General features: G+C 41.5%; 1 protein-coding gene across 1 annotated transcript in view; it reads right to left on the bottom strand.

Moving 5' to 3' along the window:
- Positions 1 to 25,768, bottom strand: part of sema5a (sema domain, seven thrombospondin repeats (type 1 and type 1-like), transmembrane domain (TM) and short cytoplasmic domain, (semaphorin) 5A) — a 171,774-nt gene that overhangs the window by 1,196 nt on the left and 144,810 nt on the right. The window contains exons 17-21 of the mRNA XM_085362966.1: positions 11,244 to 11,453; positions 9,018 to 9,188; positions 8,677 to 8,832; positions 5,616 to 5,660; positions 4,735 to 4,946 (exon numbers count right to left, since the gene is read on the bottom strand). Coding sequence (XP_085219092.1) covers positions 4,735 to 4,946; positions 5,616 to 5,660; positions 8,677 to 8,832; positions 9,018 to 9,188; positions 11,244 to 11,453 — 794 coding nt within the window. The remainder of the gene's footprint in view (positions 1 to 4,734; positions 4,947 to 5,615; positions 5,661 to 8,676; positions 8,833 to 9,017; positions 9,189 to 11,243; positions 11,454 to 25,768) is intronic.

The raw sequence follows: 25,768 nt of genomic DNA, 5'->3' as shown, positions 1-25,768 counted from the left end.
TTAAACAATAAGGATGAGCCATGGGGGCATCTTCTCTGTCCCCGCGTGACATGGTAAACATGGAGTGATGCCTCTGATGTGGTGCTCAATACAACATCAGCAATTTGGCAAATAGATGTGTTCATTTCCAGTCTGCTGTAGTGGAGTGTGTGCTGGGAGTCCCTTGGGGGCAACCGTAATTGAACACTTGATGATGCTGCGTTTGCAGCTGATGGATGCTTCCGACTGACACTGATAGGGAACAAGTGTGCCGGACAAAAAACTCATATATTTTGCTTCATTCCCATTATGTGATTTGCACACAAAGGGAATGCAATCAACTCTCCTGCCGCCCCATGGCTGCTTTCAAACAGATGTGCTACGATGCTTGTTAGCATCACCTACTTCATCTTGCCTTAAATGCTTTTAATTGGCTCAGGAGTGATTATATTTGTATGTATTTGTAAACAAACGTATCTTTAACTATAAAGTAGAATCAGTGAAAGAGAGGTAACAGAGGAGTTTAATAAAAGAACCCAACAAATCAAAACCATCAAGTAAGAAACAAAACAAGGAATACGGACACGGAAAGAAAAAAACATGCACATGGAGGCGCTTTTAAGAGAAACATAAAGATGGGATACACTGCCTTCTCACAAGCTGCGAAGGAGAAGGGAGGGTTTCGTGATGGAGGGATGAAAAGGGTCTGAGCAGAGAAAGAGAAACTAGAGTACTGTACTCCAACCTGCCACACACAGGAAGAGCCACAGGAAGTGGAGGGGCGGGGCACGGTGGGGAACAGGATGTAGCAGTAGTAGTAGCAGTAGCAGAAGTAGTAGTGGTTTGGGTCAAATTGCTGTTGGGGGGGAAGAGTCAAAAGGCGAGATGTTGTAGAGGTCAGTGGTTAGTAGAAAATCTCCAGTCCACGCATAGACACCCCCATATTAGAAGAGAGAGGCTGGTGCATGGCGGGGTCGTCCAAGGGCAAGAGTACCGACACATCTGGCTGCAAGGAGGAGAGGAACGGGCAAGAGTCATCTCAGAGAAACCCTAAGGCCATATTCTGTTTTACAGGAAGCCTGGAAATATGATACACTGTACATAAAAGTGCAGCTTAACGGTGAGCGTTGCGATCATAAACTATACAGCTGCAAATACTCCAGGACACCGGTATGAAGTGTGTCTGTGATACACTGTGCATAATAACAACAACGACAAATGCATCATCAACATCAGGATCTGAGCCAAATCTGCTAAAATACGACGTCAGGTGTTCACGAGTCCTTCCTGTACACACCTAAAAGAAGCATGTTATGGTTTTGCACACTTAATGGTTGAAAATTCACTGCAACATCTGAACTGTTTAGGCCCACAGAGAGAGGGCTGGAGGCAGAATGTGCTTCTGGAAAATCACACATTATTCAATTGTCAGGCACCTCCTTTTGTATTTTCGCATGGAGTGTCTATATTCATATCCTCCTCTATCTGCAACTGCTCTAACTGAATTATGCTCTGTGCTCCTGACTCTAATTGCATGACAGATGAAGCTCCTCACACCTTCATTTTGCAACGAAATAACATTCAGAGAAGTTTGCTTCGAGCCAGCGGATCTGTTCACATTCTGACAGTTATACAAAACATTTTCATAACTGTGAAGTGGTTTTGCAAACAGAGATCCAGGTATTCACTTAGTTCATAATATAGACAGTTTCTGATAGTGAATGTGCCCCCTGATGGTGTACAGCATCAAAAAACCTTTGCAAAGGAACGCAAAGCTGTTAAAAAAGTGCTTATTTATCTGGATTCCTGTAGTATCATACTGACTGTTCAACTCCTGAAGATAAAGATGTTCAAATAACTGTTCACTAAGTCCTCCCTCACAATAGTCACAACCTGATCACAGCTAACCAGCTAATCACAGGAGGTATGCCAACCATAGACTGTAATCAAAACACGGATGAAATATCAATTCCCTCTAATGGCCAGCAGGGGGTGACTTTTCTAGTTACATAAAAAAGTCAATAAAACACTATCACTTTATTTGTGACCTATGCAAACACTTGAATCTGTGAGTCTATGGCTTCAAATACTAATTTCAAGTCTTATTTAATACAGTATGGTGCTTATTTTTTAGAACAGGGATATTTTGTGATTAATAAATTGCTAGCTTATGAATGTTGTTTTTCTCAGTCAAACCCATCCCCTAGGCTTCAAAATATTTCACAAACCTGTGAGTGACCATGTTGATCTTATATCCAGTCTATAGTGGAATAACCTTTGGATATTTCAGCATTGGAAACCAGTGTGTAGAACTGATACTTTTCATTTATAATGTCTACACGGTGAGATCTTTATTATTTTATTAGAGGCATCTGGAGGTTTTCGTAATTTAGATTTAACATTTAGATTTAATGTTTAACATTTAGACTTAACGTTTAAAATTGTGTTTTAAATATGAAAAGTTGCAAATATTTTACTAAATGTTGTAAAAAATGACTTGAAAAAACATGTTTTTGGAAGGTTTAGAGCTAAATATGGAAAAATGTTGCCGTTAATTTCAGCATGTTTCACTTTACAAGCGACGCTCCATAGGTTTTTGAATAAAAAAAGCCATTGTTTAATATGAAATACCCTCTCTGATGTGTTTACGTATGTCTGAAATCAAGCTCTGAATGGTACACACAGGCGCTGTGTGCGTCAGTTTACAAACTCATAACCTCAGCCAGCAATACCTGAGACGTTATCACATGACCCAAACACAATGGTTCTATAATCATCCTCTATTGTGAAGTTAAAAGTGAATCCTGCAGTTTGAAAGAAAGTTTGAAAGAAGTTTTTAATGAGATGTCTATATGGGCATACAGAAGTCACCAATTTCCTATCCGGTCGTTAAGTGATGACGTGACGTATCCTACTTCTGGGCCTAAAGTAGACTGCGTTTAATATGGCTTTTGTGTTGTTAACATGTTTAATGTTTTGTATTTTCTTCTATTTAATCTCAAAAAGCTCTTAAAACAGTCAGTGATCACTGTTGACCTCCCTCGGCTTTTATTACCGCTAATCATTTATTTAAGCTCAGTTTTTAAAATCTTAGGATGTAACTACAGCCCAGCCCATGCAGCAGTATATGAATGACTAACCTCGTATTGTGGATGGATTATCTCAGTTGTTCTCCTGGCTGAAGTTTGGTCTTTTTACAGCATCCTGCCATGCGATTACATTTGTTCCTGACCACTGAGAACACTCACGTTAACTTTTATCGAGTGGAAAAAAAGTTAGCTTGTTTATATTATGCTAACATAGCTGTGTCGCTAGCGGTCACGTAGCACATCATTACATACCAGCTAGCCAAACTTCAGTAAGCCTACAAACGTCACTGCTGTTTAGTTTTCTGTCTTCATTTATGTTGGAAGTGATAACAGAGCTGTACGTTTTAATTTGTTTCCAAAACCCCGCAGTCAGGACATGCTATATTGTATTTAGATAGAAGCTAGCGAGCTAAGTTCCTGCTAACTTCTAACTCCGTTAAATGTCATAAATTCCGTTTTCATGGATGCCTGGATGTTAAACTCAATTGTTACACCTGGTAGAGCAGAACGCTGATCATTTTATTAAAGATGGAAGACTTTAGAGAGTTTTTCAACTCTCAGTAATGCCATAGTGATCGTTTGATATATGGACCTGCAGCGGAGTTTAGGCCCAGACACGGCTAGTGATGTCAGACTTAACGACCGGATAATCATCCTCTATTGTGAAGTTAAAAGTGAATCCTGCAGTTTGAAATGAATGCAAGCTACGCTGAAAAACAGATTAATGCTAGAACTAAATTACACTTTATTATACTTCAGACGCCTGGAAATGTGAAGCTGCTTTCGCGTGCGGGCCTGACATCGAGGACCTTTTTGTTTCAAAAAACAGCTACTATTTTTTGTACAGGCTGAACTGCAGTACATTTGCTAGGAAATGCTAGGAATGCTAATGCTAAAACTGTGTGCATCACTGGTTGACATGTTTACTTGAAACATAAAGTAGTACTAAAAACATTCCTTGTTTGTGCCAAAACAACAACTTTTACATCTAGAATAGCTGCCTATCTCTAGTGAGCTCCACTAGACTATCTTTTAAACCTTTAATAAAGAGCACCGGGAACCTGGAAAAGCCCAGCTGGAGTATGGGGTATCTGTGGACAAATAGTAATCAGCTGCCCAGTCTGGCAGTAAAGGCCTGATCTAGATGTGGATAAGAGGCTGCTTGTGTGTTGAGACTAGCTGGATCTCCTTCACTGGCTCTCACACATCTGACTTTCTGCCTGCACTTTAGGATGTAATAATGACACAAAGAAGCAGGCAAATGTGCAGATGCAAAGCCTCTTCACCGACTTCCTACTCGCTCTAATAAGTAATTGCACTTTTGTATGTTATGAGAAAGCAGTGTATGACCACTGACACAGAACAGTCGCACACTGAGACACACAGCAGAGGCACAGGGAGTGAGGATGAACGCACAGCTGCCTATCTGTTACACAACTAGAGAGTGTCTGAGCACGACAGGAGGTGGCGTGACAGTGAGAGTCATGCAGTAAGAAGTGCATTTAATCACAGCTGACACCCGGGGAAGAGGCAAACCGTTGCTCACTGACTCAGAGTGGGGACGTCAGCTGATTAAGTCAAACAGTAAGGAAATGTTGCCTGTAAATAGCTCGACGTTTGTCAAGCGTGACCCGCGGCGAACCCGGGGCAAATAAAGTCTACAGACCTTGATGGCTTCCACGGTGTCGTACTTGTCCAGTTTGTTGATGTGGTTGGTGATGCTGGTGTTGAGCGGCGCGGCTGAAATGGGATGGATGACGGTGGCATCGTGCGACTGCTGCTGGTAGCGCTGGCAGTACGAGTAGACCAGCAGGGTGACCAGACAGCCAAGAATGGAGCTGCTGAGCCCCACGGCAATCATGTGGAAGACGTTGAAGTCTGGAAGGAGAGCGAGAGGCTGCGGGTAATTCTCAGCTGATTCAGACGGCAGAAGCGCAATTGAAGCAGCAATTCATACGGTAACCACGGAGTGTCTTACAGTAAAAAAGACCCTTCTGTATCGCTGAAGAAAATAGATAATCTTTTGTTGCTGCTATTTTTTCCCCCCTTCTTTGTTTTGTGCAAGAAGAAAACAATCTGTCACGGAGATGACATGCTCTGTTTACACACTGTGTGCACGAGAAAAGAAGATTAAAGAAAAAATATAAACGCTTAATAGATGCTATTTGCTGTACCCTTTGCAACACTGTAACAGCTATTAGCAGCTGATAATAGCAAATGAGTCATCATTTAAGTACTCACTTAACCTTAGTCTTAACATAATAATACATTTAGAATTTGATGAGTGCTCAGAATATGATAGTTTGAAATTAGAGCTTTATTTATGGCAGAAAATAAGCATTAAAAAAAAAAAAAGCTAACATAAGATCAGCTCTGCCCACCTTCTTCTTTCCTGCTTCTTGGATGTATTTACTTGAGAGTTTCAGTGCGGCTAAGCAGGATTGCAAAGCTATCTTGTTGCCCATGATACTGTACGTGTTTTCTGCCAGGTGCTATATCCCCCCTCTCTGTATCTCACCCCCTCTGTCACACACACATATAAATTACCTCCACAGCGCCTCTCCTCCTGACTGGAGCGTGCGATCGAGACTTCTGGCAAAGGAAAAAGAAACAACAAGAAAAGGCAGAGGTATCAGGGATACAGCCAAACACATATACTCTCCCCTGTTAGCATGACAAAGTGAACCCTTGAAGGTGAATGTGGGGATGAACGGCACAGATTATCGTGAAAAACTCCACAAGCTAATCACAGCTGTGGCACCTGGAGTGGTTTATGAAAAGTATCAGCTCCCATTAAAGGAAATGAAGTACAAGACATTGCTAATGAACCCTAATGGACTACCTTTCCCATAAAATGGGATGGATGATAAGGTATAAAGGCAAATGGGCAATTCTACAAAGATCTGTGAAGGTACTCGTGAGTATTATACGCCTGCTAATTAATACAGAAAAGGTTACAAATCCATGTTTCAATCAAATGTTTATTCTGTCTGATAACTAATGATCCCTGAAGTTTCTAGACCCGGGGACTTTACTCGTGAATGGGTAGCTTTTGCAGACGCAGCCGTCCCAGTGTTCCCTGTAACACAATGTGAATAACATCAGCACAAGAATCCTCAGATAAAGGGAGAAGTTTCACTGATCTCCGTGTAGCAGAGATCGATACTTTTCTGTGTCTCACATTACTGGCTGTCGATAGGGAGATGCCTGTCTAAGCAGATGTCAATACTGATGGTGTGTGCGTGAGATAATGTGCATGTGGTTTTACAGTAAGTATGCTGAGGTTTTAAAAGGAAAGGATTTTCCTAACTTCTTAAAGCTCTGTAAAAACCTCCCTCTCATAATCATTTAACCCCTCGGTTCAGGAAACATCTTAAGATGTTTCCAACCACCATGAGTTGTTCTTAGGCGCATTAGCCATTTTTCTCTTCTGTCTTACTTCCATCCCATATCATGTTTGCTTTCTGCACCCATTGATCTTGTAAATTCTCTTTTGTGTCTTGCTTTTTTGCACATATTTGTGATATGACTTGCAATGCAACGTGTATGGCACTTTAATCAACTTCAGTTGTTTTCAAATGTGTTGCATATGCAAACTTGATTTGATTACTCTCAGCTTAATCCTATCTCTAAATCAAAGTAGGATTTTATCAACAATAAATAGACATTATTTTCATTTCATTTATTTATTTCACACTTGGAAATACAAGCTAAAATGGTTTTTAACCGGGATGAATGATCATCAACTAACCAGTTTGAGTTAGTGGGGTTACATTAAGCCCTGATTCAGAATACCCTCTGCTAATGTCGCAGCTTTGTCCTGTTCTTTGTTTTTTTATCAGTCGACAGGTAGCATTGAACTTGCCAACACAGAGCAGCCTGAAATCACACCTCTCTCTAGGACTGCCCAGCTTTAGGCTGCAATAAAAGAACAATGTGTTCCTTCATTTAGTGTCATCTAAATGGATCATCAGCTTGTGAGATTGCTGAATTTCCATTGAACATGCAGTTTTAATGACAATACACAATAAGTAGAAATCAAAGGCTATGTTAAGAACTCTTGAAAACATAAAAAGCTGATTGAAGAATAACCAGTTATTTTCCTGATTAGGACAATAATTTTTGGAAGATGAATCTCATTATTTTCAATATTTTAAACCTATAAAACGACCATCTAAATGAAAAGGTGCCACTGCTTTGGGTAGCTGTAGCTGTAAATTGATGGGACGGACTTCTAAGATTGCCCTTAGACAAAGAGGGCGGGATGTATTTGAGTGTATCCTTGAGACAAGTCCCAAAGCACAACAATACACCAAACAATTAATATGCTGCTGTGCTGCTGACAAGAATCTAATCAAGGTTTACTGAATGACAGCAACTTATAGTACAGTAAAATTAGTCTTTATTCTAACTACTGAGTCCTGTCCTATTTATGGGGGTCTATCTATGCATGATAAACATGAGTATTTTTGAATTGGGAGAGCAGAAACAGCTAAAAATCAAGACTGAACCTGAGAAAGGTAGTCAAATAAAATATAACTGCAGCTTATAAGCATGCCTACACACAAGCCTACCTAATATTAGATCTCGACTGATAATAATAAAGTGATACTGAAACTTCTGTCGTGCACGTATAGATTCTGTCGGTGAAGTTACGTATATTAAATAAACCTCAAAGGTGAAGACTCCTACAAACAGCTGTGAGCAAAACACAAAATGTCTTCTCCTATTTTTTTAACCTGTAGTACATTCAATGGCAAGAGAAGACATCTACTGTTATTTGATATGAGATTTGTTTAGGCAGCCTGAGACTGTGAGACGGAGCCTGACGGTGGGCGTCTCTGCAAGTTGGCAGCCCCGGTGAGCAGTTAGCTCCCTGTGTGCAATCAATAACGTCTATCTTATTTCCTTGTACCTAACATTCTGCTCAACTATTTTGAATTGACATTTAAGAAGTTGTTAATAAGTTGTTCACAAGTGGCAAAAACACTCCCACACGCTCTTGCCTTAACAGTATAACTATTCTCATTAGGAAAGAGCTTTCAACATTAAAGGTAATATCATTATTATGGAAACACCACATACAGAGAGGCAAGCAAAAATACCTCATTGACCGGATACAAACAGCATGCAGGAGCAATTTCTTCCATTTGAGAAATGCAAAACTGCTTGTGTAAGTGCTTTCTGCATGGCCTGACAAGACTCATAGGCTCATAATGAAACTAATACGGCAGCAGGATTGTTGGAATGGGTGGAGGGACTGCCCTTAAGTGTAGCACCCGAGTTCACGCCCCCACCTAATCACCTGCCGTACTCAAGAGTCCTTGAGCAAAATACTTATAACCCCAACCATCCACGAAAGCGCTGCCCTGTCGCTGAACCTGACCTCTGACACGAGACGGGTCCCTTAGAGGGATCAATAACGCATTTCATTATCATGGGATTCTTGCAAATGAACTCAATTGCTGCTGTGGGCATATGGTGGTGGGTAGTGAAGAGCGTGTGCGTGTGTGTGTGTTTAAACTTGTGTGTTAGGTCATGCATGATTGCCCAAGATTTTTCTACACAGGAAGGAAGGAAGGAAGGAAGGAAGTGTGTGTGTGATCACCTGGTATAAAATTGGAGTCAGGAGAGCACGGCCTGGTCTCGCTGCTGTTTCCTAAGCACTGGTTTCCAGTGGGGAAAAGGACATCACAGTGACGCACACGCAGCTGGGCGCCGCTGGAGTCACAGTGGGACCACTCTGACCAGCTGGACCAGCTCTCTGGAAACGGCAATGACAGCAAACCTCACACACAGCCTGCCCGATGGGTGTATGTGAGTGTGTGTGCTGCACTGGATGAGTATTTTAGTGGTGCATTGGGTGCCCTCTGAGGGGCTCAAAGAAACTAAAGAAAATAAACAATGAGCCTGTGTAGCTGCTTATCTTTAAGGTGTGTGTGTGAGTACCTGGACAAGGCTGCGTGTTGCACAGTGCCTCCTCAGTGTGAAGACCCAGGCAGATGTCCCCACCGTAGGCTGGCAGGGGGTTGCTGCAGGTTCGTGTTCTCATGTAGTGACCCCCTCCACACGTCACTGAGCACTTGGACCACGAAGACCAGCATGACCAGCTGCCGTCCACTAAACCGGGGATATCAGTGGCACATTTTTAATATAAATGTGAGGTGATATTATAAAGGCAGCAGGAAAGAGTCACTAAATTCTGCTGTTTCTGGTTTTCTAATAAAACGGTTGCTAAAAATGAGGGTTTTCATATCTCCGAGTCCTTTACAACAGACAGTTTCAATTGAAGTCACTCTAATCCATTTTGAAACACCAATGATTGATACACACGTACGAGGCACGGAGAACATGTGCTTGTGTCTTGAACTGAAAGAAGCTGGGCTTCACCCAGCTGTTACAGCAAAGGCCTGACCTCCCTAAACCGTTGGAATAACACTCTCTCCTGTGATTAATAAAGATAAATGAAGCATCACAGTCCGCTGCATGGCTTCTCTCTTCGTGTGATGCCAAGCCAAACAACAGACATTTAAAAGACATGAATATTCAGGCTATCAGAGAAGACGTGCTGCATAAATAGGTGGATGAATGGAGAGAACGAAGAGAGGGAGAAATAAAAGGAGAGGAATAAAGAGAGCAATAAAAATGGTGTAATCTTTACACATGAATCACAGCAGACGCAAATATCCTTTGCCAGTCATCTGGATAAAACCTCACTTCATTGTAGCAGAGAGAAATCCCCTTTTCGATTGCTTTTAAAGACTTGGAGATGGCTGGCAGCGCTGTGCAGGTAATTGAAGTTGCCGATGCTTTTTGTCATCTCGGTGTAATTTCTCTATCACAGAGTGACACATAAGTCGATCCCTGGCCCTCGATGACGGATCGTCTCATCTCGGGTGCAGACTCAAGAAAAACCTGGATTCATTTGTTTCCAAAGCAGATGGATTGTAGGCATTGCGCTTTACCCCCCGTCTCCTCTGCTCCTTCACAGCAAACTAACCAAAGGAGGATTAAAGTTGCTCTTCCAGCCTGGCTTGGATACCTCGAAATAATATCTCACTTTGAGAGGGGTGCTAATTGAGTGTGCATTAGTATTCATTGCTGCTCAAGTCGTTTCCTTTGGGGGACAGGAGCGCAGAGCTGTTCATCAACATGTTGTAGCTGTGGTATTATTCCAGTCAACGTCCCAGAAAAAAGTGTACTACATGTATTAACACAGTGCAGGAAAATCAAAGCACATTCACCCAACGTTTCACTCAAGGGCCGAGCACCTGTGGCAACCTTCCTCCAGGAGAAACCAAATCAGATTCTCTGAGATCCATCCAAAGTCCTCATCTGAGCTCGCAGCTGATAACAGCTTACCCTATTAGCGAGAATGGTCAAGCTGTTGAGGAGCTGAATGGTGTCTGCTTTCACTGAATGAATTAACAGGCTGTAAAAATAGTATAGATGGCCATTCACTCTCTTGTCTCTTTCGCTTGCTTGCAGCCTGGCAGCAGTTATGAAGACAGATCGCGGGTGTAGAAGACGATGCGCCGATCCGGGCTTTTAGCAAGATAGCAAAGCCGTTCTCCAGGGGGGCTTGATTAATAATCATCCAAGACAACGTCCTGCTTGTCTGCTTACCGCCTTTGCAGGATACCAGGTGTGCTTTATGCCAAACTAAGCAGTGGATTTCCATTTAAACAGCTTACTTTCCTTGTCAGACAGAGTATTCTTTTAATTAGAAAGCTTCCTCTTGCCGTCTTCCACTAGAGGAGTGTTGAAAATGCATTGTCTCAGGGCTTTTCACAACAAAATAAGGCCTCCCATAGCTGGCAGCATAATTACCCAGGAATGTAATTACACAGTGGAGCGCCACAGGGATTGTCTCTTTGATTCTTGGCGTAAATTGAGGTCTTCGTCACACCTCTTATCTGCAACTGATTTCTTTTGTGGTTCCTGATAATTTGGTCAGTGATTTTGTCTTTGCACTTCTTATACATTAATCACACGAAAAACCCGACCACAACAAAAAAGCCGAAGCCCGAGTATCGTGTGGAGGAGTGTGTGTTTAAATGTGTGACTGAAAGTCTTTTTTCTTTTTTTAAATCGATGCATGCCTTTGTTACTATAAAATTAACTGAAATCCTCTCATGTATTTAACTGTACAGAATATGTTTGTGGATTTCTTACCTGGACAAGGGGTAATGTTACACTCTTGGTACTCCTGTGCCGGCCCCAAGCAGGTCTGACCTCCATAACGGGGCTCTGGGTTACTGCAGGTCCTCTTTCTGCTTCGGATTCCCCGGCTGCAGTCTCTGCTGCACTGAGACCAGGAACTCCAGGATGACCAGGCACCGTTTACCGTGTGGCTTGAGATCCTCCCCAGACGAAGCACTTCTCCTAAACAACACATGCAAGTGTGACAAAACTCTCATCAGTATCTAAAATTGTGGTATTGTTAGTGTTTCTCATTAATGAGCACTGCTGTTTGCAGGAAGAAAGCAGATGGCTGTTCTCACTTACTAGCATCAATGTGCGCATCTATTTTCAACAGCAATAAGCGGGCAGAGAGTCAATAACCACTCTTGACAACAGTGTATGTGCCTTTACTATTAGAGTTGGGAGCTACAAGCTTTAGCTCAATTTGTGCTGAAAGAGTCTGGACCACTTCCTGGCTTGTGGTGTTTTTCAATGACTTTCTGCTGTAAAGCAATTTGAGGGATTTCATCAAATGATAGGAGCTTCTAAAGGCTGTCAGTCTTAGTGTGCTGTCTCAAACAATGAGTCAGGAGCACAGATGCCAGTTTATCCATTCCCACTAATGTGTTTGAGTAATGCAGGTAGCATGGATCCAGGAATGCTGGTATCTTTTTTTTTTGGGTAGGTTAGTCCCCCAAATCTGAGCAAACAGATTTGCTGATACCTGAAGGTAGAGCTGGGCGATAGAACGATAACGATATGTATCGCGATATAACTTTTACTCGATAGAGAAATTAAGCTATCCCGATAGACCTCGCTGCTCTTGTCCTCAAAAAAAAAAAAAAAAAAGGTCAGCCAATCCAAATTAAGTAGCGCAGAGCCGAACCAATCACAGCCGCAGCGTCACGTCGCGTGACTTGTTACTTACAGCACAAGTGCCAAGCCGCACGTGTGTTTGTTTGGGAAGCAGCCAGCGGGTAATGGAGCCAGCGCGTAATGGAGGAAATGAGTGTGCCGACTAGAAAAATCAACCGAGCGTGACCGAAGAGAAAACAGATGATGGTTCCAATGCCGGAGAGATTGTCAAACGGAAGAGCCATAGAAGTTCCGTAGTGTGAAGGTATTTCGGCTATTTCAAGTCTGACAAAAAACAGAGTAGCGTGCACTGTAAATTGTGCCGAAAGCAAGTCTGGAAATACAATAAACTGGTGCATGCGTCACACTGTGCGCCGCGTTATTGTTTCGGTGAAATGAATTTCTACAATACTGTTACTGTTAATTCTACTCTCTGCAGTGTTTAAATGCTTACATATACACACAGTTACTGTCCCTCCACACATACGACTCGGTTCTGCTTCTATGCCCCAGCTTTGTTTACTTTTTCCCACCGAGGCTTCTAGACTTCTGATTGGCCAACATTTCTGCACGGTTAGGAATCTAGCGCCACCTGCTGCTTTGGCATGTTCATAGCAGCGTTTTCCTTCATTTCTGCCTTTATGTGTGGACGGGATTATTTTTTAAAACGAAAACGGAAAATCTCCGTTTTCAAAAATACCCGTGTACGTGTGGACGTAGCCTCAGTCTCTGACTGGAAGCGCTAATTCGTCATTCGGCTTTTGTCAGACTAAAGTAACTGTTAAAACTGTTTGAAAAGCTCAGCTATACAACAAGGAGAGATTGAGAATTTCCTTTTAGTTCTCAGTTTATTTGATATTGAAAAAAGTTAGTCAGTTTTGTCTGTTCTTCTGTAAAACAAACTAAGATTTATTTTTAGAATTAATACTTTGTTTCTAAGTGGAATTGACAATTTAGTCTGTTTTGTTTGTTCTATTTTGAAACTTAAACGCTTTAGCGGCTGCCTTTTGTGTGGTTTGCAATATTTGCCTTTATTTATCTGAAAAAGTCTCATGTTCCTTAAGTACATCTACCCTGTTGAACTTATTATGGGAAATAAATATTTAAATAAAAACAAGCTGCTGATTATTTCACATTTTACTTGTGAGCAACGGCACATTTAAATCTTACAAATATAGTTATTTGGCTTATATCGTGATAGATATCGTTATCGACTGAAATGAAAAAAACATATCGTGATATGAAAAAATCTCATATCGCCCAGCTCTACCTGAAGGATGATTATTAATTATAGTTCTTATGATGCCAACTCTATATGATGTCATCAATTAGCCTGTGATGTCCTGTTTGGAAGACTCAAATCTGTGATTTTGGTGATTTTAAACCAGACCAGAAGGCTGTATCTGAAAGTAAAGCAGCAGTAAAACAGTTAGTTGTTAGTCCTACTCTGATTTATTGTCTGTTTTACTCTACATGACACCATCATTTACAAATAGACATCATGCTCTAACAGATAGGGAAACTAGCAATTAAAATCACGAACTAAAAAGTTTTACTGAGGTCATAAATGAAGTGAGAAGTAGTGATTCTCCATAGATTTGGATCCAATTTGTCTTGTTTGTGCAGCCAAAGGAGACGGTCATAAGAAAGATTGCAGATTTAAGGCACTTTGATATTAGCATCACTTTTCATCTTTAACATACAGTCTCCAGTATTTCTCTACACATACAATGCAATTAGGTACAACGTATTAGGTGTTGTAGTCGCTTTAAATCAACAGTATTGGTAATTACCAAAATGTTTTTGTTTTTTTTATCATGGTTAATCCACCGTTATGTGCAAGCTCTTAAACTGAAGTAATATTTGTAATGCTAAAATCCAAAATTTGTTCTTATCCATGACTTTTCAAATGCACTAATTTATAAAAGAAACAGAAACACATTAAAGCACATTATGATTTTTTATTTTATTAAGATGCCAAATCACAGTTATTTCCTTGCATCCCTGAAGAGAAAAATTAGTTTTAGTGTTTGAATGCTATGCTTGATTAATTTCTGAGTTCTTAGGGAAGTCCAGCGTGGCGACTCACGTCTAGGCATAAAAAAATGTGAATTCAATTAGTTGTTTGTCTAATAAATGACACGTATTTATTAGTTTGAAACTTTTGACTTATTTTAAAGTATTTCTTATTTGTTTACTTTTATGACAGGTGCACAGAAAGTGCTGGAAGTTGTGTGTAGTTGTCTTCTTATTGGGACTTTGGTTGAAAAAGGTAAGTCATAAATCAGAAAGTAAGACTCAGGTGCCAAAAGGTTGTCACCAACTGCATCAGTATGTAACCCTCTGGTTTATGATCCAATATCTGTAAAACCAACGGCTGTCAGGGTCCTCACTCATTGCTAAAGCTAATTGGAAAATGGTAACTTGCAATACTAACACGATGACCACCGTAAACACTCCACCTGCTATAATCGGGATGTGCAAAGTCAGTGTGTGCCACACAAAACTCCTAGCATGACTCTGAGCAATGAAACTTTTAAACCTCTACAAACGCACATGCCACCAGAAATCAGCTACACAACATAACCCATGATTTTAATCTTCTCTTTAAAGATGGATTCAGCGAGAGCAGCATGCGCCCCGTCAACACGCGAACACGCTCGCTCATCAAACAACATCACTTGACTACTCTGTGTACTCTCATCTGGAATGAGTCGAATAGATGATTCCTAATGAAATATGAAACCCTAATTTCTACTAAACTGTAATTACCGCGCGCATTAATCAGCTCCTTGCTCTGAGAGAATGAGCAGAATGAGTGGAGAGAGAAAGCTTTTGGCATTTTTGAATGAAAAGAGCAAATTCGTCTGTTCGACTGAACGATAATCACTCAAACATCCGATGGAACTACAGTCACTGACCGAGCGCTCTTTTGATGATTCACTCCTTCAGAAAACTGTGCTGTGATTTTTATATTACTTTTTTTTCAGATAATAATGCAAATCTTCATTCAGTGCCTGCACCGGCATCATTCTGTGCTCCGTCTCGTTTTGCTCTTGCATTTAAATGAGCGCGAGGAGAGCGTATTAGGGCTTTTCACACAGACCGCAGATGCACATCTGGATCACGAATCTTAGCAATTCAAGCGTGAAACCTTCCTTTTGTGTCTGATTCTCCTCTTAATCTTTTGATTTTTCTTAATTATTATTATCTCATCTATTTTGCAGACGGCCTTTCTGTAACCTTCTCTTTCTCTCTTACTTCCTTTGCTATTAACCTCCTCCTACCTTTTGTCTTGCTGCTATCTCTCCGTCCTCCAGCCTGGCCTTGCTGTTTTGTCAGCATTGCTCTTTTCACTGACAGTTATCATGGCGCGACTGCTTTGTATTCTCAGGGAGAAGAGAGTGTGTTTACTTAGTGCAAATCCTCAACCTCTTCATAACTACGGCTGACCTTGGCGGTGCACAGGCTGACTCACCCTGGCGTCAAGATGGTGTGAGTGCTGACAGGCCCGTCGAGGGCTCAAGGCCCCCAGCTCTTTATCGATTCTGAGCAGGAAGTGGCATGGACAGTCCCACCTGGCAGTATGACCCATACTCTTTATCAGCCTTCAGTAGCCCGGTAGACTGGACCACTGCACCAAGGGAGATGGACTGCTTCACATTAATGCTTCTCATATGTGCAAATATGTAGGCACACATTACAAGAGCGCTGCAGTCAAGACACACATACAATACAAGTATGTGCAAACACAGCCTTGGATTGTGTGTAACCCACAATACAGTATATATACACACACTGCACTTTGCTCCCTTTGCTTGTTTAAGCTTCTTGCCGGGGGCTGCTCTGATGTACTGTGCATATTGTTAACGCTACTTCACAGGAGCTGCCCTCCTGTCGCCAAAACAAACAGCTTGGTGCCCTCCTTATCAAATAGGTAGCGACTGGATCTATCGATCATCACAAGAACCACACACAGCCGTAGAGAATTAATCCTCACTCTCCTGACAGGCTAGGCTGAGCCAAAGCTAGGAAGGACACAGTGCAACATCCAATAGTCCCCACCGCAAAGAAACTAGGACATAAAAAAAGAGTTCCCTCCTCCCCTCGCTGAACCTCACACCCAGCTCAAAGGCAAATTGCACTGTAAACAAACTGGCGAAGTTATGTGTGTGTGGGATTATGGATGCTGCGAAAAAGAGCAATGGTGGATTTGTAAAAAAAGAAAAAAAATTGCGAGGCCGCGCAAACACGCAACGCCGTGCAATCGAATGCACCATACAGTCAACTGTTAAGACAGAGATGGAGCTGAGATGACATCTGCAAACTAAAAAGACAACTCGGCTTCAAGATAGACAGATGTGAGAGGCAAACAGGTGGAAAACATTTGAAAAAAAGAAACTTTCAGTAGAGAAGAGAGATGAACTGTCAAGTTTTATCAGCACCAGAGTAAACCAAGACCACACTGGGAGAAAAGAGGAGAGGAGAAGTGCTTGTTCCAGCTTGTCCTAGATTCTGAACTGCACATTTACTCCCTATTACTCTTCCTCCCCCTCCGCCTTTACTTTCCATATCAGATCAGCAATGTGTCCCTGAGGAGGGACCCATTTCTTTCAATGTGTGTGTGCCTGCAAGTGTTTAGAAATGTATGGCCATTCGTACATATGGTACGAGTTGTAAAACCATAAAATTAGGGGCTCGGGCTGTTTGCAGCGGCACAACGTGGCCGTTTTACCTGTGCTGTCCTGACGTCTGCCGGGCGATGACTGACCCAGAAACCCCCTAGAGGAACACTCTCAAGGAAGAGGCAATTAAAGGTTTGTAAAAGTGCAATTAAAAAACCCACTCTTGAAGAGCGCGAGGAACGAGTGCACAAGTTCAGAAACACACACACACAGAAGAACATGGATTTAAATGCTAACTTGAAATAAGTAGACGGATTACTGAATGTACTAGAACGGGATGTTTCTGGAATTCACCTAAGTTGAATCCGGGGAGTTTGCCATGTTTTTATGAGGAGGATTAAAGACCCAACTTGCACCTTCAGAGAGCGGTGTCCTCTGCTGAAATACTGTCATCCCTACTTCCAGGTTTGATTACAGACTGATTTATCGGACTGAGGAGGTTTTATTCACGCTCTGTAATATTTAGGCTTACAAGGATACAAGGACTAAAAGCACATTATTCGACCTCCAGCATGTATAAACCACATTTATTTACTTTGTAGTGTTTGCAGGGTTTAACGTTTAAAGGGATTTCCAGGAGGTTAAACTTTATGGCTGAATTTCAGCGCCATTAACTTCATATCGTATTTAGTTTTCATCCCTGCCAACGTTTGAAATCCAAAATTTGAACCACACTAACAACCAACCTTGTGCATTTCACAGTGCCCATGCGTGTTTTTGTCTTTTTTTCTGAGGCTTTGATTTTCTGACAAGAAAGCTCTGCATTGAATCATAAGATTTGCAGCTTTTGACTGACAATTTGTCTTTGAATGTACCATCAAGGAGAGTGCTGGCAATTGTCTGTCTCAAAGTGCAACAATAAAACAACTATGACAAGAAGATTAGGGTAACTACAACTTTTCTTCAGTATGCAGGTTTCAGGTTTCACTTTTATACTATGAAAACAATTAACTGAAATAAACACCTTGTTGGAAGGTGAAAAACCTGAAGTCTGTAACTCTATGGCAGACTTTGGAAAACAACCATCCATCCATCCATGCATGCATCCATCCATGCATCCATCCATCCATCCATCCCTTTTAGCTTCTTCAGGATACCAAGGCATTCCCAAGTGAGCTGAGTGTGTCCTGGATCTGTCCTGCAGTGTCCTTCTGGCAGCACATGCCCGAACATCCCACGTAGGAGGTACCCAGAAGATATCCTAGTTCCTCCTGAGTAATTGAGCTCCTCAAATTATCTCTAAGATCGAACCCAGACAACTTATTTCCATCATGTGTATCAGCAAGCTCATTCTTTTGGCCACCAAAACAAAAAGGTACAGCATCAAAATCACAGAAGACGCCACACCAATCCATTTCCCTAGACCTCAAGATACTAAAACTCCTCCACATGGGTCAGCAACTCACTCCTGATCCATTCCTTTTCCAACTAAGAGCCATGGTTTCAGACTTGGAGGTGCAAATGTACGTCCCAACCCTTTCAAATTCAGCTGCAAAACACAAGCAAGCTGGAGGTCGTGGCTTGTTGAAGCCAAAAGACCCACGGGACTTGCAAAAAGTAGAGAAGAAATCCTGAGATAAACTGTCCTCCATGCTCCAAGTATAAGTGACAGCAGGCAGCCCTGTGTCCAACACACACCGGTACATATATGAAATATACATCTTATACATAATTTACCTTTTTATGTTCTATATAAATCGTCTACTGACGAACATAGTCTCACAGTTGGTGTTCTAGCTCTCTTGACCAGATTTCTGTTTTGAATACAGCAGAAGGAGCACATATGAGGAAAAGAAACTCAAGGCCAGCTCTTTCCATTTATCACTCCTGCCAATACAATCACGAGAAACACAAATGTTCAGCTGGTTCTGCTGGCTGTTCTGGTGGACATCAAGCACATGGTTGTTGTATTTTAAAAAACTAAAAACACAGCCAATGCAACTCTCTATGATGGCCAACAAACAGTGTAAGAGGAAACTTATTTCTTTACCTGCACTGAGGAAACTTGCTACCATCAAAGAAAGATCCTTCTCCCTGATAATTTGCCTGGCTTTCTGAGGTAGCAGTCAGACCAGATAAAAAAAAAAGGGAAATAAAGCTGAAAGTGAATCAATGTCAGAGAACACCGGCAAAGAAAAGCCCATCACTGAGCCTGAATGTGAGCACCCAAAAACTTTTCTTTTGTTGTTAAGCTTTATTGTTGAAAACTGTTTAGACGGCATTGTCAAAACCTTCGGGTACGATGTTTTTAAGAGCTTAGAGCCATGATTTCATGCAGACATGTTGTAGTGGCTTTCTGCCAAAAAGTAAAAAAAAGTGATTTTTAAAAAAAGAAATTCTGACAGGTGGTGTTTTTTTTAACCGCTTACTCTGGCTTCCTAATTTTGTTGACTCTAAATCACAAAAATTTGTGCCGCTCTGTAAAGCGCTGGGGCCGAAGGTGAAACAGGCAGCGTGTCACTGGCATCCCAATCTTACCCTGCAAATTTGGTGTCAAGTTAATTCCAATTAGGTTATGAACTTCATCTGACAGCAATCTGGAGGAGGGCACGGGTTACGTGCTTAGGTGAGGCATGACTGACAGGCGTACAGGGCGGGATCTTGCAACTAAGGCGACATCACTTAAAAAGTACACGGGAGCGTCACAATTTAAGCCATTCGCTGCCGTAGAGACACACGATGCAAATGAAGAGCCTCTTCCTTAAATGGATCAACTTATTACAGAAAATGAACACAGTACTCCACAATGACAAGCAACACAGGCCTTTGGAGGGGTTTTCGTATTTACATACCTCATTTACATAAGCATTCAAACCCTTCACTTAGTGAATGGTTAAAACATCTTTGGCAGCAATAACATCCTCAAGTTTTCTTGGGAGTGATACTACACACTTGGAACAGAAAGTTTCTCTCATTCTTCTTGGCAGAATCATTCAAGCCTGTCCCTGCTGAATGGGGAGTGTTGGTGCACAGCCAATTTCAGGTCTCTCTAGAAGTGCACCATTGAGTTCTGGTCCAGATTCTGACTGGCCGAATCAACAATATTTTCCGATGATGCTCCCGAGTTTCCGCATGGTTTTAGGTATTTAGAATGTAAACTTTTGCTTGGTTTTTATCTTTTTTTGCATCCATTTTTCCATCTGACTAGTCTCCCAGTCACTGTTACAGATTCCCACAGCATGATGCTGCCACTATTGAGCTGGTACTAATGAAGTGATGACAAGAGCATAGTTTTCGCTACACATGGAATCGCGGCGGAACAGTTAAATCCTTCTTTAATCAGAGCAGAGGATCTTGCTTCGCATGGTTTGAGAGCTGCCTTTTGGTAAACCCCAGCAGGTTTTCACATGCCTTTTAGTGTGGAATGGCTTCTGTCTGCCGACTCTACATGAAGGTCTGATTGGAGTAGTGCTATAAGGTTCTTGCACGCCAACAAAGGAACTCCGCCCATTAAGTCGGACGTCAATAGCCATTGCTGGGACTAAACTCTTCTTCAATTCCCAAACTCATACAAACACTGTGGTATCAAAAATGACCCAAATTCTTCTATCTTTAATAAAATAAAATGATCAGTGTGGCTGCTCTCTCAGTCAACAGAACACCTATGATGATTCATCCACAACACGAGGTTAGACATTAATGTGCTGCGTGGTTTTGATTACTCGCTATTAAAAATTCCTGATGCTCAGCTTTGTGTACCGATTCAAATCTCAGTTAGCCTCAGAGGGATTCTTTTCAGAAGCATTCAAATATTTGCTGTTTGGCAAACCACGAGTCCATAACCTATAGATACACCGTAAGATTTTGAAAAACTGAGTTTAAAGATGCGATGCACGTAAACGGTGCTAATAAGAAAGCAAGAGAAGCTGACAGTAATCACAGATTATTTTTAGGCGCTTGTTTATAACAAATAAAACGAGATACAAGTGTTCTTGAGCAATTTGTGTGCTACAGAAATGTGCCTTGAAACAATATTGCCTCATAGGTCTATTTTTTTAACCTCCTGGCTTGAGTTTCAGTTTCTATGCACTAACAACTGTGCACCAGTGCACTCTAATCAAGTCAAGAAAGACCAAAATGGATCTATAACATTTCATTGCTATATTCACAGAGCTCCTCTGAGTCTGAACCCTGAACCTTCTTGCAACAGGTAACAGGTCTAATCGCTGCTCGATGCTGCTCGTGTAAAGTCTGTGTTTTCTGCATGCTTGCGTGGGTTTTCACCAGGTACTCCATCTTCCTCCCACAGTCCACAGAAATGACAGGTATATTGGCAAATCTAAATTTGTCATAGACATGAATGTGACTGTGAATGGTTGCCTGTATTTCTGTGCTACCCCTGCAACAGACTGGCGACCTATCCAGGGTGTACTCCACCTATGACAACTGGGACACACTCCTACGCCCCTCCAGGATCCTAAACTGGATAAATGGAAGATGGATGGATGGAATTAGATATGAAGCTTATGTGCAAGTTAAGTAAAGAAGATCTGTAGTCACTCATCTGCCTGCATCCTGGATTCTTTGCTGCTAGTCTCTTCATTACATTACTACCACTTTCCCACGCTGCCAATCTCAGTACTGACGTCTTTACTCTAGTCCAATCATCTTCTTGCCTGCCTTCTTTGAGCCAATCAGCTTCCACTCTGCGTGGTTTAAATCTGCGCTCTCTGTCATTTTCCTTCCACCTCATCCAGAAACTCAGAGCTCAATCCAAACCTCCACCTTCATCTTCACCACCACCAGTGTCCAGGGTCCTGTCCTAAATCCTATTTAGGGATTCCACTCTGACATGATAGGTCATTAGAGACTAATCACCAAATACATTTATTTCTCTATCTCAATGAATAATATTCAATTCTTCCAAATGATCTCGCCTCGCTGAAACAACAGCTGTTTTGTAGATTATTGTTGGTTCTCAGGATGTCGCACTCTTTCTCCATCTCTCATCCTTTGTGAAGACCTTCACGTCCTTACTTTATTCAGCAAAATAAGGAATGCATTCAATCTTTTTTACTATTTTGTAGCAGTTTCCCATAGAAACAGGCCTCTCAGGTACCAGATGTATGTGTTGTATAACTTTGTCTCTAACTAAACTGTGCGCTCTGTTGTTGGCTCAACTACTTTTACTCTTTTTGCTTGACAGAGTAACAGCCACATGAAAAGGGAGCATTGAGTGTAGGAAGAGAGCAAGAGAAATACCAAAAAGACAATAAGGACACTGGGTTGGTTGTCATCCGTCAGAGTCGTCCCTCAGCGCTGTCTTGTGTCTACTCAGTGCCTGCTCACGACATCCGTGCACAAGAACTAATCTCTCGTCCATGAGAGGGCCCTGGCCTTGATACCAGATCAGCTGAAGTGAAACACATCAGGCTGCTGACAAGCCACCGTTTCTCCCTGGGATAAAATGAAGCCATCACTCACCAGCACAAGCTAGCAAAATTACAAACTCACAACCTTCTTTCATCTTTACAGCACTTTCTTTTGCCTCTGCCTCTGGCTTTGTGTGATGCAAATGATAAAACATTTAAAGCAGCAGTGGTATAATCAAGCTTAAAAGCTTTTTTTTTTAGCTTGATTATACCACTGCGTCACATAAAACCAGCCTGACTAACTTTTAACCAATTCACCACATGTACAGATTGAATTGCACAAGAATATCTGTTTTATCGACATATGGCTTCGCAGAAACCGTCATTTAAAATTAAAAGTGCAGTGGGCTGGCCTGTGGCAGCACAGACAGCGAGTAATAGCTACGAAGTCTTTTACATTAAGCTGACTAATGATAGAAAGCGAGCTGGTTTCAATCCTTGCCACAGTGGGAGGGTTATTTCCAGTTTTATGTCAAATACAGGTGGCTGCTTGATTGGTGAATAATTGACGGAACAAAAAAACACCGCCCCCGAACACAGAGAGTGCAGTCACAGTCCTGAATGGCAAGCAGCCTGATATCTGGCAAGACTTAAAGGGTTGTGTTGTGGTTTCAGTCTGTTCAAAAATCTGAGAAAAAAGCAACACAGTAAGGAATTACAGAAGAAAGAATGCAAGCAAGCTTTATTAATTCCACATAGGTTGTGTCGTGCTGGGTTTTGTCTACCCCTATTTGTGGAGCATACATGAAACCAAAGAGGGCATGCCTTCTCATATATTTGAGCAATGTTAGCAGCTCTGTCTGGATTTTTATTGGTTGTGGGAAAGAAACCCCAACCAAACTTAAACATGCTCCGCCACTCTGTGTTCCTCCGCCACTGCCTTGTTTGAGTTTTGGACGAAATGGATTCTGGGATATTGCATTTAGTCATTTCGAGCTGATTGGAGACCAAAACAGCCAATCAGATTTTTTGCATCCGAGTCTGTGATAGGCTGGTTTTAGTGCACAAATATAACGGTGTACTGAAAGAGTTGAGCACGCTTGGGCAGAAATGTTGAGAGCGCGAGCAACACATTGCGAGCAAGCGCAAATGCAAAAACTGAGTGAGGGGCTGCTTTTGTGTGTGTGTGTGTGTATGTATGGATAATAGCAAACACTGAAATACATTTTTTGCACGCAGCAATGAATTTTGTTCACTCAAATTTAGCTTTTCTTCGCTCAAAATAAATTTCTCCTCAAAATGCAACACTTGCAGCTGCAAATTTTTTTTTTTTTTCGTGCGCTCAGAATAGTGGCACAAAAATAACGCCATAAAAATTCTCTAGTTTCAAGATTCACTGTGTTGTTCTTACTGAAAGTTCCTATATCTTACTGAAATGTTGCTCTGTAGCTTATTGTGTCTTATTTTAAGTGCAATGAGATCATTTTGACTAGAAATAAGACAAATATACTTGGTAGCCTTTGAGTTTTTGCAGTGTATACTGGAATGCAATAGCATTGCTTTACTCCTTTGTCCAAAAATGGATCAGCTACTTGCGGATACTGAATTTTAATTATAGAAGTGGCACTGTGGTTGGCACTTTTGCCTCGCAGCGGGAGGGTCCTGGGCTCAAAACCTGGCTGGGGCCTTTTTGTGTGGAATTTGCATTATTTCCATATGTCTGTGTGGGTCTTCTCCAGATACTACAGCCTCCTCTCGCAGTCTGAAGACATGCATGTTGGGCTAAATTGACTGTAGGTTTGTGAATGCGAGGCCGTCTGTTGTCTGTCACTCTGTGTTTTAGCCCTGCGACAGTTTGGGGACCTGAGCAGAGAAGAAAACTACTAGACATAGTTTCCACGCATTAAAAAATTTGAAGTTACATTAAAAAGAGAGCTGAGGAGGCTTACATTATTAAACAGCTGGTGTTTTTTTTGAACACACCTCTAACTGGGGCTCCTTTAGATGCCACTGCAAATCCTCTGCTAGCTCATGGGCGAGTGGGGTAAAGTGTGTGAGCCCTCGCTGACCCTCTAACAGCCTGTGGCCCCATGCAATTGCCTGATGTGGTTGTTGTTCACAAGCTGCTGTTATGAAAAAAACAATCCTGGAAGCCATCCTTGATTTGAATTTGCATTGAATTTTCTTCCTTTGCCAATTTCCCACCTCTCCCCCAAGCAGTTTTGGCACAGTGCTTAACAAACAGACACACAAGCAGACAAAACAGCATTTCAGGAAGCAAAATTCATGTCTGCAAAAAAGGACCAAATGATTCGGAAAATTAAGAATTCCTGCGTTGTCATTTGTGAGGTATGAAGTTATTATTTTTTAAGTGCATACATGCCATTTGGGAATGGAATACGAGACATGCACTGTAGCAGTATCTAAAGGTTTTGGGGGCATATCTGTGACACCATCAACTGTGCAAGGCTTCTACAGTGTGCTTCCATCCATAGAGAAGCAGATGAAAAGCAGGGGTGTAGGTATGTGTATGCACTAAACATTAGGATATACTGTATGAACAGGAGAGGAAATCTATAGATTTTATGTTTTGCTTTTGAAAAATTAAAAAGAACTTCATGTTTAACACTTATATGTATCCAACTGATCAAATGTTTGGCTTTTCATTCAGCCATGTAAGATGTGAAAAAGAAGGAAAATGACTACAAGAGCTACGAGACTAATAAATGGGTGTACATGACAAGAGAGGTCTTTAAATCACCACAGATCTTAAGTAATTAACTCATCGCTATCATTAAGCTACGATCACTGATATGAAACAAGTCAGTATGTTACATAAAAGCTCATTGTAAATGCTTGGTTAAATCATATAGTCATAATTTGTCTCTCGTAATAAAGACAGATAGCGATCACGAGGCAACAGTGAAACAAAGACAGAAGGAAGCTGCTAGGTTGGCTCCAGCAGCAGTTTTATTCCCCCTGTATTGACAGGGGATTAATTTCTTCTTATCTGTATGTCCGTGATAACACTTCCAGGTGTGTGCCAATAACATCTGCCATGTGTCTGAATATAATCCAAATCAGGTATATCTGATGGCTGTGATGCACAAGTGTACAAACACAGTGCCCAGGAGGAGGGCGGCGGAGAAGATCTTAAACAACATGGAAAAGTGGGCTTTTTATTAAATTGCAGGGAAGTGACATTAGTGTGACAGCAAGGCGGCAAGTGAGAGAAAATGTTCATGCACTGACTTCAAAAGAGAATATCCAAACAAGAACATACCTAGCAGTACGAAAAGGTTAGTTCACTTAAAAATATGTGTAAAGAGAATGTTTATATATAGTGTGTGAAAAAGTGGATACATACATTTTTTAAAAAGGATTTATATTCAGTTTTAAGCTGTTAAGTCAGTAACAGCAACATGTTAATTCTTTAACAGTTTGGAAATCTAATTTGTTGACTTAAGTCCTTTTCACATCGAAATGGCATGAATGCACTGACATCTGTGGTCATCAGTTAACACGAGCAGGCGTTAACGGTTGATCCTGTTAAAGACTGCAAAATGGTCCTGACCGAACGCTGCCACGCACGTTATCCGTCTCATCATCCTTGGAGATTTCACACTTCTGACAGATTTCAGCTTGCTCTTTCTATGAATGGGTC

The sequence above is a fragment of the Diplotaxodon limnothrissa genome, linkage group LG9, assembly GCF_057381915.1.
Source record: "Diplotaxodon limnothrissa isolate DT_005_m linkage group LG9, D_limnothrissa_male_GT1.1, whole genome shotgun sequence".
NCBI classification, from domain to species: Eukaryota; Metazoa; Chordata; class Actinopteri; order Cichliformes; family Cichlidae; genus Diplotaxodon; species Diplotaxodon limnothrissa.
This window is presented reverse-complemented; position numbering and strand designations above follow the sequence as displayed.